The 16681-nt window shown below is 40.3% G+C and overlaps 1 protein-coding gene across 4 annotated transcripts in view; it reads right to left on the minus strand.

Moving 5' to 3' along the window:
- ralgapa2 (Ral GTPase activating protein catalytic subunit alpha 2) overlaps window positions 1–16681 on the minus strand; it is a 554472-nt gene that overhangs the window by 31277 nt on the left and 506514 nt on the right. For all 4 annotated transcript variants that reach the window (XR_005942422.1, XR_005942420.1, XR_005942421.1 and 1 more), the window contains exon 40: window positions 13676–13715. Coding sequence is in view for 1 of the 4 variants with exons in the window: in XM_041183014.1 (XP_041038948.1) it covers window positions 13702–13715 (14 nt within the window). In the remaining 3 variants the exon portion in view is untranslated. The remainder of the gene's footprint in view (window positions 1–13675; window positions 13716–16681) is intronic.

Here is a 16681-nt window from a genome sequence, read left to right on the forward strand (position 1 = left end):
CTGAAAAGTTGGTTAAAAGGCAAGAACTGTCTACTTGTGATCAGCAAATTGGCCAGAAATTAAAGCAGCACGAAATAGCAATAAGCTCCAGAATCTTGGCATTTTAGTTTCTTCATACAGAAAATGCTGCAAATGCACAGCAAGTTGATCAATGAAAGAAAAAGATCACTATTACGTGTGAGAATCCCCATCAAAAGGGTGCCAACTAACTTACTGTGTATTTCCACCATTTTCTGCTTTTTTACCTGAGATTGCTAGATTATTTGTTTTCCTTTTTTTTAACCTCTACATATTTTTTTCTATACAGGTAGGGTAATGTTTCAGAAGATCTCAACAGAGAATATATTTTCAGCATGTGCCAGCTGAAAATACGTTTTAGTTTCATTACTTGATGCAATCACAGGCTTTTTCTGATTAAGTCTGGAATCAGCAATAAAAAAGTGCACTTACAAGGACATTTGCATCATCTCAACTGGTGCAAAGGTCAAACTATGGCCAAGTTAAGTCTGTTGAGTACTGTGCTACCTTCTAAATTTAGCATATTAAAAACAGCATTGTGGTCTGCATGGAAAAATGGATGGGTGCACAGTAAAAATGATCCACAAAACATCAAAAGAAATCTCAGAATACTCAATTATCTTAAATAGTAAAAACAAAATTTGATTTATTCAATCAACATTAGCAAGTACAGACAGATTGCAGAATGTGAGCTCAAAGCATGTTAAAAATACTGCACATTAAAAACCAGAATTTAACTACCGACTGACTCTCTCTCTCTCCCTGGTGACTGAGGTTGAACCAGACTGTTCATAACCTTGGTGTTGTATTTGACACAAAGATGAGCTCCTGACTACATATCTGTAGTATCACTATGACCACCTCCATTACAGCGCTTGGCTCTAACCTCGCTTCAGCTCATTAGTTGCTGAAACCCTCATCCGTATCTTTGTTACCTCTACACTTGGCTATTCCAACACAAGGTACATCTGGTTGACTCCCATCTCTCATTCTTCGTAAACTTAAGCTCATCCAAAATTCTGCTGCCCAGATCCTAACTTTCACCAGGTCCGGTTCACTCATCACCCCTGTGCTTGCTGACATAGAGCTTAGGAGGAGTAGACTTTCGGCCCTTCAAGCCTGCTCTGCCATTCAATAAGGTTGTGTCTGATTTGATTGTGGTTTCAACTCCACTTTCCTGTCTGCCCCTATAACCGTTGACTCCCTTGTCTATCAAAAATCTATCGAACTTAGCCTTGAATAAATTCAATGACCCAGCCTACACTGCTTTTTGGGGAAGAGAATTCCACAGACTAACACTCCTCAGAAAAATATTCTCCTCATCTCAGTCTTAAAAGGGAAACCTCTTATTTTTAAACTGTGTCCCTTAGTTCTAGTCTTCCCCACAAGAAGAAACATCCTCCCAGTATTCACCCTATTAAGTCCCCTCAGGATTGTACGTGTTTCAATAAAGACATCTCTCATTCTCCTAAACCCCAATGGATGCAGGCTCAACCTTTCCTCATAAGATAACCCCGCTTGTCGGAGGAATCAGTCCAGTGAACCATATCTGAACTGTAACACAGTTACATCCTTTTTCAAATAAGGAGACCAATACTGTACACAGTACTCCAGATGTGGTCTCACCAAGGCCCTATATAGTTGCAGTAAAACTTCTCTACTTTTATATTCCATTCCCCTTGCAATAAACACCAACATTCCATTTGCCTTCCTAATCACTTGCTGTACCTGCATAATAACTTTTTATGATTCATGCACCAGGACACCCCGAGCCCTTTGTACCACTGAGTTCTGTAATCTCTCACCATTTAAACAGTATACTGCTTTTCTATCCTTCCTGCCAAAGTGGGCAAATCCACTTTTCCCAGATTTTACGCCATCTGCCAAAATTCTGCCCCCTCATTTAACAAATCTTTTTCCCTTTGCAGACTCATTTCCTCCTTTTGACAACTTACTTTCCTACCTATCTTGGGGTCCTCAGCAAATTTAGCTACTATGCTTTTGGTCCCTTCATCCAAGTCATTGATATAGATTGTAAGTAGTTGAAGCCCCAGCACTGATCCCTGTGGCACTTCACTAGTTACAGCTTGCTAGCCCAAAAAAGACCGATTTATTCCTACTCTCTCCCTTCCTGTTAGCTAACCAATCCTTTATCCATGCTAATATATTACTCCCTACACCATGAGCTCTTATTAGTGTAGAAGCCTTTGATGTGGCACCTTATCAAATGCCTTTTGGAAATCCAAGTACATCACATCTACAGCTTTCCCTTTATCCATGTTGCTTGTTACTTTTTCAAGAACTCTAAATTAGTCAAATACAATTTCCCTTTCACAAAACCATGTTGACGCTGCCTGTCCTCGTTATGATTTTCTAAGTATCCTGTTATAACCTCCTTAATAATGAATTCTAGTCATTTCCCTGTGACAGATGTTAGTCATTTGCTGCCTTCTGTCACCCTCCTGAAATAAAGTTGGTACATTTGCTATTTTCCAATCTGCTGGGGCCCTTCCAGAATCCAAGAAATTTTGGAAAATTATATTGGCCATTGACAGGTCAGCAGGTGCACAGCTGATTTTGCTGTGCCCCTGCCTTCCTGAAAATTTAAATGGGGCGGGGTGACATCGGGGGTTCCGCCTGACATCATCCCGCGTCATTTTACGCATTGGCAAGTGGGCCCTGCCCCCTGCTTGCCGATGGCAAAATTCAGCTCATAGGGTTACAGTCTCAAAATAAGGAGTAGGTCAAGGACTGAGATGAAGTGAAATTTCTTCACTTGAATCTTTGGAATTCTCTATGAGCTGTGGATACTCAGGTGTTGAGTACATTCAAAACAGAGATTTTTGGGCTTTAAGGAAAGTAAGGGGTATGGGGATAGTGTAGAAAGTTGGGGTTGAGGTAGATCAGCCATGATCTTGTTGAATGGCACAGCAGGCTCAAAGGGCAAAATAGTCTACTTCAGCTCCTACTTCATATATTCTTGGTGCTGAAACAAAGTTATAGTTCTCTCAATTCCTGGCTCTAGATTATCTATATGTGTGGTAAATAAACGCAATTCAAGCACAGACCTTCGTGTAACACTAAAAGCATCTTTCCAGTCTGAGAAACTTCCTTTAACTCCTTGCCTTTGATATTTGGCCACTGAACATCTCTCAATCCATGTGGTCACATTTCCTCATTTCCATTTGCCAAAGCCTGTGTCTGAAGTATTTTATGTGTGGTGCCTCATTGACTACTGCATTTCGTTGATTTATCATAGGTTATTTCTTCAAATACTGATATTGCTTTGGTGAAACAGGACTTGCTATTTTGAAATCTACATTTTTCCATATGGCTTTCGATAATTGTTCCATAGCTACTTTTGGTAATTTTACAATTCCAAAATCCTATTCTGAAGTAAATTATTTGCTATCTGTTACAAGTTTGCCTTCTTTGTGATCTACCATGATGTTAACCATCTTATTACTGCTAATAGACTTGTTTATTGTCCTTTACATTCTTCATTAATTTTCTCTTGTGTCAGATAAGCCCCAACATTTTCTTAGGAAATGTAGAGAGGAGTGGGGGTGGGAAGATTTTCCTATCGGCATGAAAGCAGCCAAGGAGCAGGTGGAAGGTTAAGCAGGACATTGAAGTGTTGGAGGGGGCGGGGAGCTGAAGTGTTGGGAGAGCCAGAGATTGGGCTGAGATAAAATTGCATCCTTTAGCTTATATTGCCTCCCCTTATTTTTCCTACCAAAATGCATCACTTCAGACATCTTTGCACTAAATTTCATCGACTTCCTTCTTCCTTTTTGCAGCTTTCCCATATATTCTTTATATTTGCCCTGGTTTCCAATTTTATTACCTATCCTTAAAGTGCTAAATTTTTCTGTAAGCTTTGATAACGAGTTGGGTCAGGATCAAGATTGGATGTTATGTCCCGTTGGTCCAAAAGCCTGGGCACACTGGACTCAAACAGAATGGACCTGCATTCCAGCATGAGGCACTGCAGTTCAGAATAATGGGCTAGAAAAAAAGATGGGTAGTAATGGCCACAAAAATGTAACTTTTGCTAACAAGTGTTGTGTCCACGCTAAATCAATAGCATTGAAATGAGGTTCACACTGTATCAAGGCCACTGAAGCAGGGCATTTTACCCAAGGATGCTATGCAATAGAGGTTTCCACAGGAACAGAAGGACCAGCTTCTGAACCATGCGCGAAGATGACAAGCACCTGATTAAGTAGCTTTGAATGTGAACCAATGTTTAACATTTCAGGAGGCAGCACTTGAGGTTTGGATGAGTTTGTTGGCTTTCACAGCCATGATGTACTTATTGTCACAAAATTTAGGTCATTATTGTTCATTGTTACGATACTTCTGTCAATGTTTAGACCATAAGACATAGGAGCAGAAATTAGGCCATTCGGCCAATCGAGTCTGCTCCGCCATTCAATCATGGCTAATAAGTTTCTCAACCCCATTCTCCCGCCTTCGCCCTGTAGCCTTTGATCCCCTTACCAATCAAGAACCTATCTATCTCGGTCTTAATTACACGCAATGACCAGCCTTCACAGCCTTCTGTGGCAATGAATTCCATAGATTCACCACTCTGGCTAAAGAAGATTATCTTCATCTCTGTTCTAAAAGGTCTCCCGTTTAATCTGAGGCTGTGCCCTCGGGTCCTAGTCTCTCCTACTAATGGAAACATCTTCCCCACGTCCACTCTATCCAGGCCTTTCAGTATTCGTTAAGTTTCAATCAAATACCCCCTCATCCTTCTAAACTCCATCGAGTATAGACCCAGAGTCCTCAAATGTTCCTCATATGTTAAGCCTTTCATTCCTGGGATCGTTCTCGTGAACCTCCTCTGGACCCTCTTCAGGGCCAGCACATCCTTCCTGAGATACGGGGCCCAAAATTGCTCAAAATATTCTAAACATGGTCTGATCAGAGCCTTATAAAGCCGCAGCAGCACATCCCTGCTTTTATATTCTAGTCCTCTCAAAATAAATGGCAACATTGCATTTGCCTTCCTAACTACTGACTCAACCTGCAAGTTAACCTTAAGAGAATCCTGGACTAGGACTCCCAAGTCCCTTTGCACTCCAGATTTCTGAATTCTCTCCCCATTTAGAAAATAGTCTATGCCTCTATTCTTCCTACCAAAGTGCATGACCTTACACTTCCCCACGGTGTATTCCATCTGCCATGCCACTTCTTTGCCCATTCTCCTAACCTGTCCAAATCCTTCTGCAGCCTCTCCGCCTCCTCAATACTACCTGTCCCTCCACCTATCTTTTTATTATCTGCAAACTTAGCCAGAATGCCCTCAGTTCCTTCATCTAGATCATTAATGTATAAAGTGAAAAGTTGTGGTCCCAACACTGACCCCTGCGGATCTCCACCAGTCATCGGCCGCCATCCTGAGAAGGACCCCCTCATCTCCACTCTCTGCCTCCTGCCAGACAGCCAATCTTCTATCCATGCCAGTACCTTGCCTTTAACACCATGGGCTCTTATCTTACTGAGCAGCCTCCTGTGTGGCACCTTGTCAAAGGCCTTCTGGAAGTCCAAGTAGATAACATCCATTGACTCTCCTTTGTCTAACCAACTCGTTACCTCCTAAAAGAATTCTAACAGATTTGTCTGGTATGACCTCCCCTTGATGAAACCATGCTGACTTTGCCCAATTTTACCATGCACTTCCAAGTATTCTGAAATCTCATCCTAAATAATGGACTCTAAAATCTTACCAACGAGGTCAGGCTAATCGGCCTGTAATTTCCCGTCTTTTGCCTCACCCCCTTCTTAGATAGGGGGGTTACATTAGCGATTTTCCAGTCCTCTGGGACCCTCCCTGACTCGAGTGATTCCTGAAAGATCACCACTAACGCCTCCACTATCTCTTCAGCTATCTCCTTCAGAACTCTGGGGTGTAATCCATCTGGCCCAGGTGATTTATCCACCTTCAGACCTTTCAGTTTTCCTAGCACCTTCTCCTTGGTAATGACCACCATACTCACCTCTGCCCCCCGACTCTCTTGAACTTTGGGAATGTTACTCGTGTCTTCCATTGTGAAGACTGACGCAAAGTACCTATTCAGTTCCTCTGCCATTTCTTTGGTCCCCACTACTACTTCTCCAGCGTCATTTTCCAGCGGCCCAATGTCCACTTTTGCCTCTCTCTTACCCTTTAAATATCTAAAAAAAAACTCTTGCAATCTTCTTTTATATTACTGGCTAGTTTACCCTCATATTTAATTTTCTCCCTCCTTATTTCTTTTTTAGTTGTCCTCTGTTGGTCTTTGTAGGCTTCCCAATCCCCTGGTTTCCCACTGCTCTTCGCCGCATTGTATGCTTTCACTTTAGCTTTTATGCTGTCCCTGACTTCCCTTGTCAGCCATGGTTGCCTTATCTTCCCTTTAGTATGCTTCTTCTTCCTAGGGATAAACTTTTGCTGTCTCTCCCAAATTACTCCCAGAAACTCCTGCCATTGCTGTTCCACTGTCTTTCCTGCTAGGCTCATCTCCCAGTCAATTCTGGCCAGTTCCTCCCTCATGCCTCTGTAATTGCCTTTATTCAACTGTAATACCGTTACATCTGATTCCAGCTTTTTCCTCTCAAATTGCAGGGTGAATTCTATCATATTATGGTCACTTCCTCCTAAGGGTTCCTTCACTTTAAGCTCTCTTATCAAATCTGCCTCATTACATATCACTAAATCGAGATTTGCCTGTTCCCTAGTGGGCTCCAACACAAGCTGCTCCAAAAAGCCATCTCGTAGACATTCCACAAATTCCTTTTCTTGGGACCCACTACCAACCTGATTTTCCCAGTCTACCTGCATATTGAAATCCCCCATGATCACTGTAACCTTGCCTTTCTTACACGCCTTTTCCATTTCCTGGTGTATCATGTGCCCCACATCCTGACTACTGTTCGGAGGCCTGTACATAACTCCCATTATAGTTTTTTTACCTTTGCAGTTCCTCAACTCTACCCACACAGATTCTACATCACCTGACCCTACGTCATTTTTTGCTATCGATTTAATTTCATTTCTTACTAACAAAGCAACCCCACCCCCTCTGCCAACCCGCCTATCTTTTCGATAGGGTGTATATCCTTGGATATTTAGCTCCCAGTCCTGATCCCCTTGCAGCCATGTCTCCATGATGCCCACCACATTATACCTGCCAGTTTCAATCTGCGCCACAAGCTCATTTACCTTATTTTGTATACTGCGTGCATTCAGATACAACAACTTCAGTTTAATAAATGCTGCCTAAGAAAGTGTTTTAATACGTCTCAGTATTAAACATACACTATCATATAATGCATTATTTTCTCTACAAGTGACTGGCGAATTAATACGCAGTTAATCTAGCATACAATCTATTCACAATGTTGGCAGAAATTAGAGGATGATCAAGGTTATTAGTAATATAGTGGTTTATATTTAATTGACTATAAATAGATTTAACATTTCATTTACATTAGCATGTACTTCTTGACAACTTATTCCATCAAAAATTCCTACGTTCATATTTATAATGGAAACTTACAGAATGGTCATGTAATCAACAAATGATCTTTATAAGTATAATAGAATAATAGATAGAACATTTTGTTTAGAAGAGTAGGGAGGTGACATATTCTTTGGTAACTAATTGTCTAAATGGTAGAGTATATACATATGTATCTGTACCCCTAGATTCCGAAGTCACCAAAAGTAACATTGCAAATTAATAAGACTATATAAAAAAACAAAGCACTATGGTTGATTCCTAGGGTGTTAGAATTGAAAGTTGGAAATTATGCTAAACTTGCACAGAGCCTTGATTAGCCCACACTTGGGACTAGTCTGTAGGGTTCTGGTCTCCAAATTACTAAAAGGACATACAGGCACTGGGGAAGGTGCAGAATAATGTATTAGGATCAACTGAGAGGAAAGAATGAATAGACTGGGGTTCATTTGTCTAGATAAGACAAGTCTGAGGGGTGACTGAAAGCTGTTTTTGAGATTATGAAAGAGTTTGACAGGGTAGAAATAAGGAAGATGTTTCTACTTGCTTGTGAGTCCAGGCCTAGGGGACATAAATATGGGATAGCTGCTAAGAAATCCAATAGAGAAAATTCAGAAGCTGCTGCTTTACCCTGAGAAAATAGTTAGAATGTGAACTTGTTAGAAGTAATTGAGGTGACTTAGATGGAGTTAAGGGGAAACTAGATAAGAACATGAGACAAGAAAGGAATAGAAGGACTTGTTGATTGTGTTAGGAAAAAGAGGCCGAGAGCTGGCTTATATGGAGCATAAACAATGTCATAGATCATTTGGGCTGAAAAGCCTGCTTCTGTGATGTAAATAATTTATGATACTATATAAACTTGTCATTCTGTAACTACAATCTCCTCTCCTCCTGCCAGTTGATATGCTTCAGTGCCACCTGAGAGGCATCCTCAAGTCTGGAAGCATTGTGTGGGATACCAGCATTTTCTAGCATGAAGTACAGAGTCTGGAATTTGGCAGCACTGGAGAGGCGAAGGGTTTAGTAGCACAGACTGGGAGGAGGGCACCTTGGGGTGCAGCAACATTGGAGAGGGAGGGGTTTTTGCAGTTTGACAGAAGCAAGTGGAGCATACTGGGGCAGGGTAGCACTCAGAAGGGAGTAGTTCAGGTGAGTGGCACAGCTGAAGGACTGGGAGCATCAAGGTATGCTCAGAAAATGGCTGCAGTGATGTCACAGAATCAGAAATTGACTGCATAATTTAAAATGGTGCACGCAAATACATAAACGTCCCACTGGAAAATTTGGTGAGGAACTCTTCTGATGGCAGCAAGGTATAAGTTAATACTTGAGTCTCCAGCCAAGCACTTCAAATTAGCCTCAGGCTCCTGACCCGCCAATTGAACTTTTTCAGAAAACAATTGCCAGGCTTTTCCAACAAGCAACTGTGAGTATACATCTGCATTTTATTATGAACTGTATTCATTTATTTATGGGTTATGTCATAAATGTTGCTTTTACTGATATATTTTCACTTAACTTAAAATGCAAGATGGCAATTCAAACCAACTTCACAAAATTATTTTCAGAATTTGATAGAGCATTCCTTGTTACTTTCCTGTTTGGGATCTGTAACTTTGATAATAAAAGAGGAATCTGATTGTTTCGATTTCTGCTCTTTGCTTTCCATTCCATTAACTAAGGGAATGAAACTGCTCATTTGTCCACCATAAGTCATTCAGGTATTTGGGAATTTAACAGATCATGCTTCATTTCAGCAAATCACTATTTCTTGCTTTGTAAAACAGTAATACCGTAAAGGTGTGATGCTTGATCGATACAAATTGTACATCTTGTACAAAGGTAAAATAAAACAAATGGGGGAGGCAAGGGGTATAATTTTCCCTGCAGGTTCCTGAACCCTGCTGTCAAGCTCAAATCAGGGTCAGAAGCCCGCACTGTGTAGGAAAGAGTCATTCACTGAGATTTTCCCAAGAGTGGCCAAAGGGTGGGTTTGCTGTTCAATTAAGGATGGCAGGTGGGGTCTCAAAGCAGGAGGGTGAATCAGAGGCCTCCCAGCTTGAAAGTAGCAGTAGGCTGCAATGGAAGGCAAATGGGAGAGAGGGCGCTTCAAACAGAGGCTTCCACTTTCCAACTTCAGAGTCAAAATAAAAATTGGCTTTTTCAGCCAGGCCACCAGTGGAGTCAGCCCTCCACAGGATGGCCCACGGATGCTGCTGCAAAGGCAGGGAAGATCTCCAAGCCTGCCTGGAGTACTAAGCTCCCTGAACTCCTGCCTTCAGGTGGTTAATCTGGCTTCCCCACCACCTCTGGGAACCTGGAGGCCAACCGGAAAATCCCAGCCTGCCCCTATTAACATGTCTTCAATTGGTTAAGGTGACTACCTGCTGCATGCAGCCTCCACCCTGCCTATGGGAAAACAGCTCATGGGTGGGATAGAGCCAGGGAACAGGCACATTGGCTGGCGGTGCTATTTTTGGTGCCTGCGTGCCTGTTTCCAGCCCTGATGGGAGCCAAGGAATCTTTCGAGCGCATCAGAACAGGAGTCCTGTAAATAGCTAAATATTCTCCCACTCAAAACATTAATTTATACAAAGATGGAAGTAACACCACTTACCATTTTAGGCACTGCTGCTGCCTACTCCATCCAAAGCCCCTAAAATGATTGCGTGTACATATTCATCACAACCAAATGGCAATATTAAAGATTATTACATGGTACAAGTCTGAAAATTATTAACTTCTTTTTCCTCCATCCCATTAGTTAGGTTCATTGTTATTTTCTTGGGCTTTCAGGGTTGTTCTCTTACTAACCACTAGAAGATGTAGGAATGTTGTCTTTATCTTATTCTTCCATTTTATCTTTGTTTGGGAAAGTGTTTGGTACCCATTCAGCTGTTGCTCTGATACCACAGTTGATATTGGGATCTCATTATGTTGGAAGCATTGGTAAGAAACAAAAAATTAAATAAAGTAAATTAGTTGCAGAACTCAGAATGCACTTAATAGTTCACCAGCCTTTACCATAGATGAGTAGTTTAAATTATTTTAGTTTAATACCAAAATTACATTCCAGGATCATAGTATTAAGAGAAGTTGAGTTGTTAAAATTCTTCTTTGTAGCAACTATAATTTACTGCACAAAAAAATCTCATTACAATATTGCTGATTTTTAAATAAGTAGAGTATAATAGTTTGATACAGTTGGGGTCTCATCCCTTCATTCTACACCCTTCTTGGGTCAATTGGAGTAACAGTAATGACACTGGCCCTATCTTATTCATCAATGCCCCATGGACTGAGTAGGTACTGTACAAGGTCAGGCAATAAAATGCCAAGAAAAGCTGCAGCTCACTCAGTTGCTAACTAGTGGCCTTGGCAGAGGTAACTACAGCACTACTGAGTTTGGAGAGGATGTAAATTAATATAGCAGGCTGTTGGTGGCATATGATAATATCAGCATATTTACCACCAATGTCACCTGGTACCAAAGAATACTGCTCTTTACCACACTCTGAACAAATTAGAAGTATTGTTAAAAGTTAAGCTTGTGTTAATTATTTTGACCATTTTTAAAGGAATGAAATACTTTGCCAATAAATAGTTAATAGAAATTGCTTTATATGTTAATGCTTCTTGCTCATTTTATTTATTTATTCACTCATTTTCCTGGATATGTTTAATATGGAATAATTTTCCCACTCAGACATAATTTTTCCCCCATTATTTTGGTTCCTTCCTGGTGAACGCACCTATTGCAGGTGAAAGGTTGAGCTTGCAATTATATCTAATACTGTCTTTAAGTTGGTTACTAAGGATGTGGCAAGTCCACCAACATGTAGCTTTGAAGGAGAATTTTAACACTCCGTTTAGTGGAAAAGAAGTAGGGCAGCAGTGAAAATGAAGCAACTCCACTTCCTGTTCTGTTTCTGCCGATTCTCCATTTTAACGACATGGTTTTGGCTGTGGTTGAAACTCACTGTGGGTGCCTCATTAATAAGTGCAACTCAGGGTCCCAATGATATACATGGGGCCCTGACATCATTTTCATCAAATCCTTAGTGAAGGGCTTAAGTGGCTACCTTTTAGACAAGGCTGCTGCAAAGCCATTAAGGCCACAAAATAAGTGAAGAAAACTTCCCTTTGTGGGACCAGGAAGAACACAAGAGACTGGTTCTTCGCTGTTCTGGGAACCCCCGCCCCCTCCAGATGCAAACCCCTTGGAACACTGCCCTTTGGTTATTTACCTTGCTGGAAGGCAGCCTTCCCAGGATGTTAACGGGTGGCCTCTTGGTCATTTACTGGTTGGGGAACCGTCCCTTTCCGTCCACATCGGTGAGCAACTGACCTGCAGCACTTAGCTGAGGCCCGGCAGAGAGAGTCTGCTGTGTCTCTGAAACAAACCCCAAGGCAAGAATACTGCCCGGTGTCAAAATCAACACCAAAGCTGTGTAAGTATATAGCACCTTTAACGTGGCAAAGCATCCCAAGGTGCTTCACAGGAGCGTAATCAGACAAAAATCAGCCCTTCTCTTCCCTCAGTAGGATCTCTGCTAGCTTTCTCCTCAGAGCCATTGGAAATTCAGCTTTGTATAGATTAGGCCTATGAGCTGTGGTTATATGACACAGTACATCGATGACTTGTTAGACTTTTTAAATTAACTTACAGCTTGAAACGCAATGAGGCCTTGTCAAGTATCTCCTTTTGTCATATCTGTCTTACAAAATATCAGCTAAGGAACTGCTGTTTGAAAAATTTATTCTACTGCTCCTGTTCAGGTGAAAGGGCCTGGCACTGGCAAAGTATAATCTGTTCCATTATCTTTGCAAACCAATTAGGACCTCTGTAATTCAAAATGGTTTTCACAAGAACAATTGTAACAGTGAATATGAATGCTCAATATCAATAGGTACGAAATGGCACACTACCAAAAGATATATTTGATAAAACTTAACATTTATAACAAGATCCTTGTGTGAATAGAGTCAAAGAAGTGCTGCTGGCGCCAAACAGGATTTAACAGCTGCAGCTCTCTTCTTGCCCAGTCTGATTAAGTGGATTTTACTGCACTGATCACTGAACCACCCAAGCTCTATAATGACATGAACACGGTTGTTATCAATTCTTATTCCAAATAATGCTTTAGATTTCCTACAAACTGTCTACTCATTGCCTTTGTTGTTTGGAGTCTTTCTTCCTCACCCGTCGACATCTGCTATATGGTTTCAGCTACTAAATTAAGCATGATGATGAATATTACAAAAAAATGTCAATGTAGCATGAAACACATTTACCCTCTTTGAAAACTCCTACACCTGTCATGCTCTTAGATAAGGTGCTAATATGCTAATGCAGTCCTTAGAGGGTTAATCAAAGTAGTCCATCAGCTTCAGCCAGGCTCCTCCTCCTTCTGGCTGCAGCAAGCAGACTGTCACATTCCTCATTTCTATCAGTGAGTTTTAAATTGCCCAGACAAACAAGCAGAACCAACGAGCTAGAAAAGGTCACACCTGGCGTGTGGTCAGCCTGCTCCCTGTGTCCAAAGCCCCACCCACAATTCTCCAGGTTTATGCCACTCTGTCTACTTGTCTTTTGTGTTTCCTTCCTCCCCCAGCTGTTCCATTCAGAAAGCCAGGCTCAGCAATCTGCCCTCCTGAAACTACTTATTAAGCCAAGCTGGCTCAAAAGACCGGCTCAGCACGTGCCACTTCTTATCTATCCAGTTTCAAAATCCAATTGCGTGGTGCTTAAAAAACAAAACATAAATGGACTTAACTCTCATTGGCTCCCCTGAAGCAATTCAAACAAAAGCATGAGTGACAAAGACATTCTCCAATATGGCAGGTGTTAGTGTCAGATTCAGCCTCAGGCACACAGGCAAAAGTATTAGCTTTCAGTTAAAGCTCAGACATGCAGAAACAGGGAAGTACCATTCGTACATCAGTATTGTTAGTGCAGCTACCTGGTCAGGTGTTAATTCCCAGCACCACTTGTTTCAAAGTGCATCATTTCTAATTAGGAGCTGTGATAAGGAATAGCAAAGCTACTTTTGCTAGCAGCATAAAGGACAAGCTTATTAGTAAAATGCAGTGAACAAAGTGGTGAGACGTAGTCATTGTGAGCAATGTAGTGACAGCCTTACCTTTAACAATAACTGTAATCAGACCTTTAAATATTTAAATCTGAAGAAAGAAAAAGAGACAAAATACAAAATGAAGTGAATACAAGCATACCAATTCTGATCAAAAACACTATGAATAATTTTGGGGTTATTAGACTTGGATTAGGGGCAAACAACATTCACTTGATTTAAATGTTGCTGTGTAAAACTGAAGAGCTTTATTAATGACTGCCAATAATTTCCACCAGTAATTAAATCACTAATGTATAACTTCGCAAAGCTGAAAGACATTATAGGAAAGAGTTTTAATTGGATGTAGCAAAATAATTTGGATTTTAAAATTCCTACCAGATACTCTCAATCATGAGAGGTGCTACTCTTTTTACAGTGGATTAACTCAGAACAAAGCACATCAATGTAAAATTATTTATTGTACGAGTCACATAAACTGGTAGGATCAACTCTAGATGACATACAGAGGGTCAGCTTTGCTCATTGTCTGGGTAACATTAGGTTCTATTAGATATTTTCTGAAAAAGATGATTAAAAATCTAAATAAGGCACTTAAAAATATTGCAGTAATGAACCACAGCTTATAAAAGGATATAAACAGCTGTATATACTTTGCAGCTGCTCCAAACTTGGGCAACACAGGTCAAGTTATGTATAACTACATATCTAAAAACATTGTCGGAACTTTCAAAATGAAAACTGCCCTAAAATTTTGAGGCCAGGCCACATTTCCATCTTGTTGCAGAAAGATATTTCCGATACTGGTTTTAAAAAAAAAATGTCACTTGAAAACATATGAAAATAACACATGCGACTTCCAGGTAAACAATTAAACAGGGTACTGTGTTATGAAAAGAAAGTGATAATTAATAATACTTGTCAGTTGTAAGCCATCTTCCCTCTTGGGAATAGCAGTGGAGCACTGCTGTGTAATTTCAGCACACTCCAATCTGAGCAATTGTGAAGAGGGCTTTTGTAATGCCAGAGTATAATGATTTCTACTGTGTACTGTTAAAACTTCATAACAACAACAGTAATTAGGCATTTTAATCAACAACAGAGGGCTGTTTTTCTTTGCTGTTTCTGCTCTATGCTACATAAAATATAATTTTGAATCATTTGTTTTAGGTAGAACACATCAGTAACACCAGGACATTTGAAATGGGATTGGCTTTGTTTTATCCTAGCTACAGCTTTCATGCATTATGGATGAACCACAAATAATTGTAAAAACAAAATCTGAACAAGCTGCTATCTTGGTTAAGATGTAATGAAAAATAACGAACCATGGCGCTCAGTGGTTTAGAATTAACCCATCAGCAACGTATACCATTTGCTGGCCACTCACAATGGCCAAGTTTCTTGTCGGCAACTCAAATCGACTTATTTTACGATAAAATCATTACAATATTTACTTAGATGTAGATTTGTTTCTTTATGATGAGCATAATGAATCCTCAAACTTTCATAAGGCATTGTTTAAAGAAAGCCACAAATTAAAACTAGTTCTAGCTAAATACCAGACCCATTTTAAACAAAACCTAATCTGAGATTATTAAAAAAAAAGTTTAATTCTTTTTCAGTCCCTTGCTTAAAGACTAAAATGTTGATTAAATAATTAAAATAATGCTGGATGTGGAATGAGCAGCATTGATGTTTCAGGTGACATGCTAAACTGAGACCCTGTTTACTTCCTCAGTAACTATTTGAAAAAATGCAGGGGTGTTCTCACATGTCATGGCCAAAACCTATTCTTCAACTATCATTAAAAACAGATGAACCAGCTATTTATTTTGTTTGCTTGAGAGACTTGCTTGAGAAAATATTGATTGGCATGTTTCTACACATTACAACAATGACAAACTACTCCAATCTGGCTAAAACGCTTTGGGATGTTCTGAAGTTGTGATAGGCGCTATGCATAAATACAAGTTCTCTTCTCGATACATCCTAGCCTAGTGATAGTATCTCTCTAGATTACTGATGTGATTAATGCATTAGTGAGCCCACAATATCACTATACCATGTGGTGCCTGGGAATTGGGCTGTAGGTGAATGCAATGTGCATTGCTATTCTGTGCAGCTTGTCCAGACTCAATTGATGGAATAACAACCATATGAGCCATTACAGCCAATTCCACTACCATTAATCAAAGTGGAACCCAACAATTGTTTAGTATACCGGAAATTTCAATACAGGGTAATACACTTGCACACTAATGCCCTATTATACTGGTTTCCCAAGGTGGATATTGGGTCGGACTAAAGTAGATTCTTCAGACCACCATTAACTGTAGGTCAGGGAGAATCTACAAAGCAGTTTGAACTGTTCCATATAAATTGCAGCAACCTTGTTTACAAATGACAATACAAAACATACTATAATCCATGTGCTAATGGTCTAAATCATGTTATATTCTTGTGTTACTCCTAGCAACAGATTTTGGCCAGCAGCGAGATGCCACAATCCCACTTTTGTGCAATACATTCAACAAGATTGACTTGATTATAGTGCCCTTGTGATTGTCAAACTTGCATTACAAAACTGGATTTCCTCAGAACACCATGTTCAAGAATGTTTGGCTAATTGCATTATCTGTAAGTAAATTCAAAATTAGGTTAAAATTCACTTTTAAGTCAACTGAAAAATGTAAATACAAAGATGACTTATCATAAAATGAGTTGTAGCTTTTCTAGTAGTGTAGTGCATAAATGCACCAGTTGGTGTGATATTGAGCCACACAGGACATGCAGGTTTCTGGTTTGAAAGTGGGCTGTGCTAAGTGGCCTTTTCAATCTCTAATACTGAGCATGCTAAGCTACTCCTGATCACCAACCAGCAACTCTGCTGGAAGGGCTCATGTGGATGCCAGGTGAGGGCACATTTGGGCTCAGCTGTGATGCCTCTTTATGGTTCACCAACCTACCGATAAACAATGTCCAGATTTTTATTTGATGAAAGACTACGTGGATGAACATGAGTCACCATTTCCAGAAAAGGAAAAGATAAAAGAC

The sequence above is a fragment of the Carcharodon carcharias genome, chromosome 2 (genome assembly GCF_017639515.1).
Source record: "Carcharodon carcharias isolate sCarCar2 chromosome 2, sCarCar2.pri, whole genome shotgun sequence".
Classification (NCBI taxonomy): Eukaryota; Metazoa; Chordata; class Chondrichthyes; order Lamniformes; family Lamnidae; genus Carcharodon; species Carcharodon carcharias.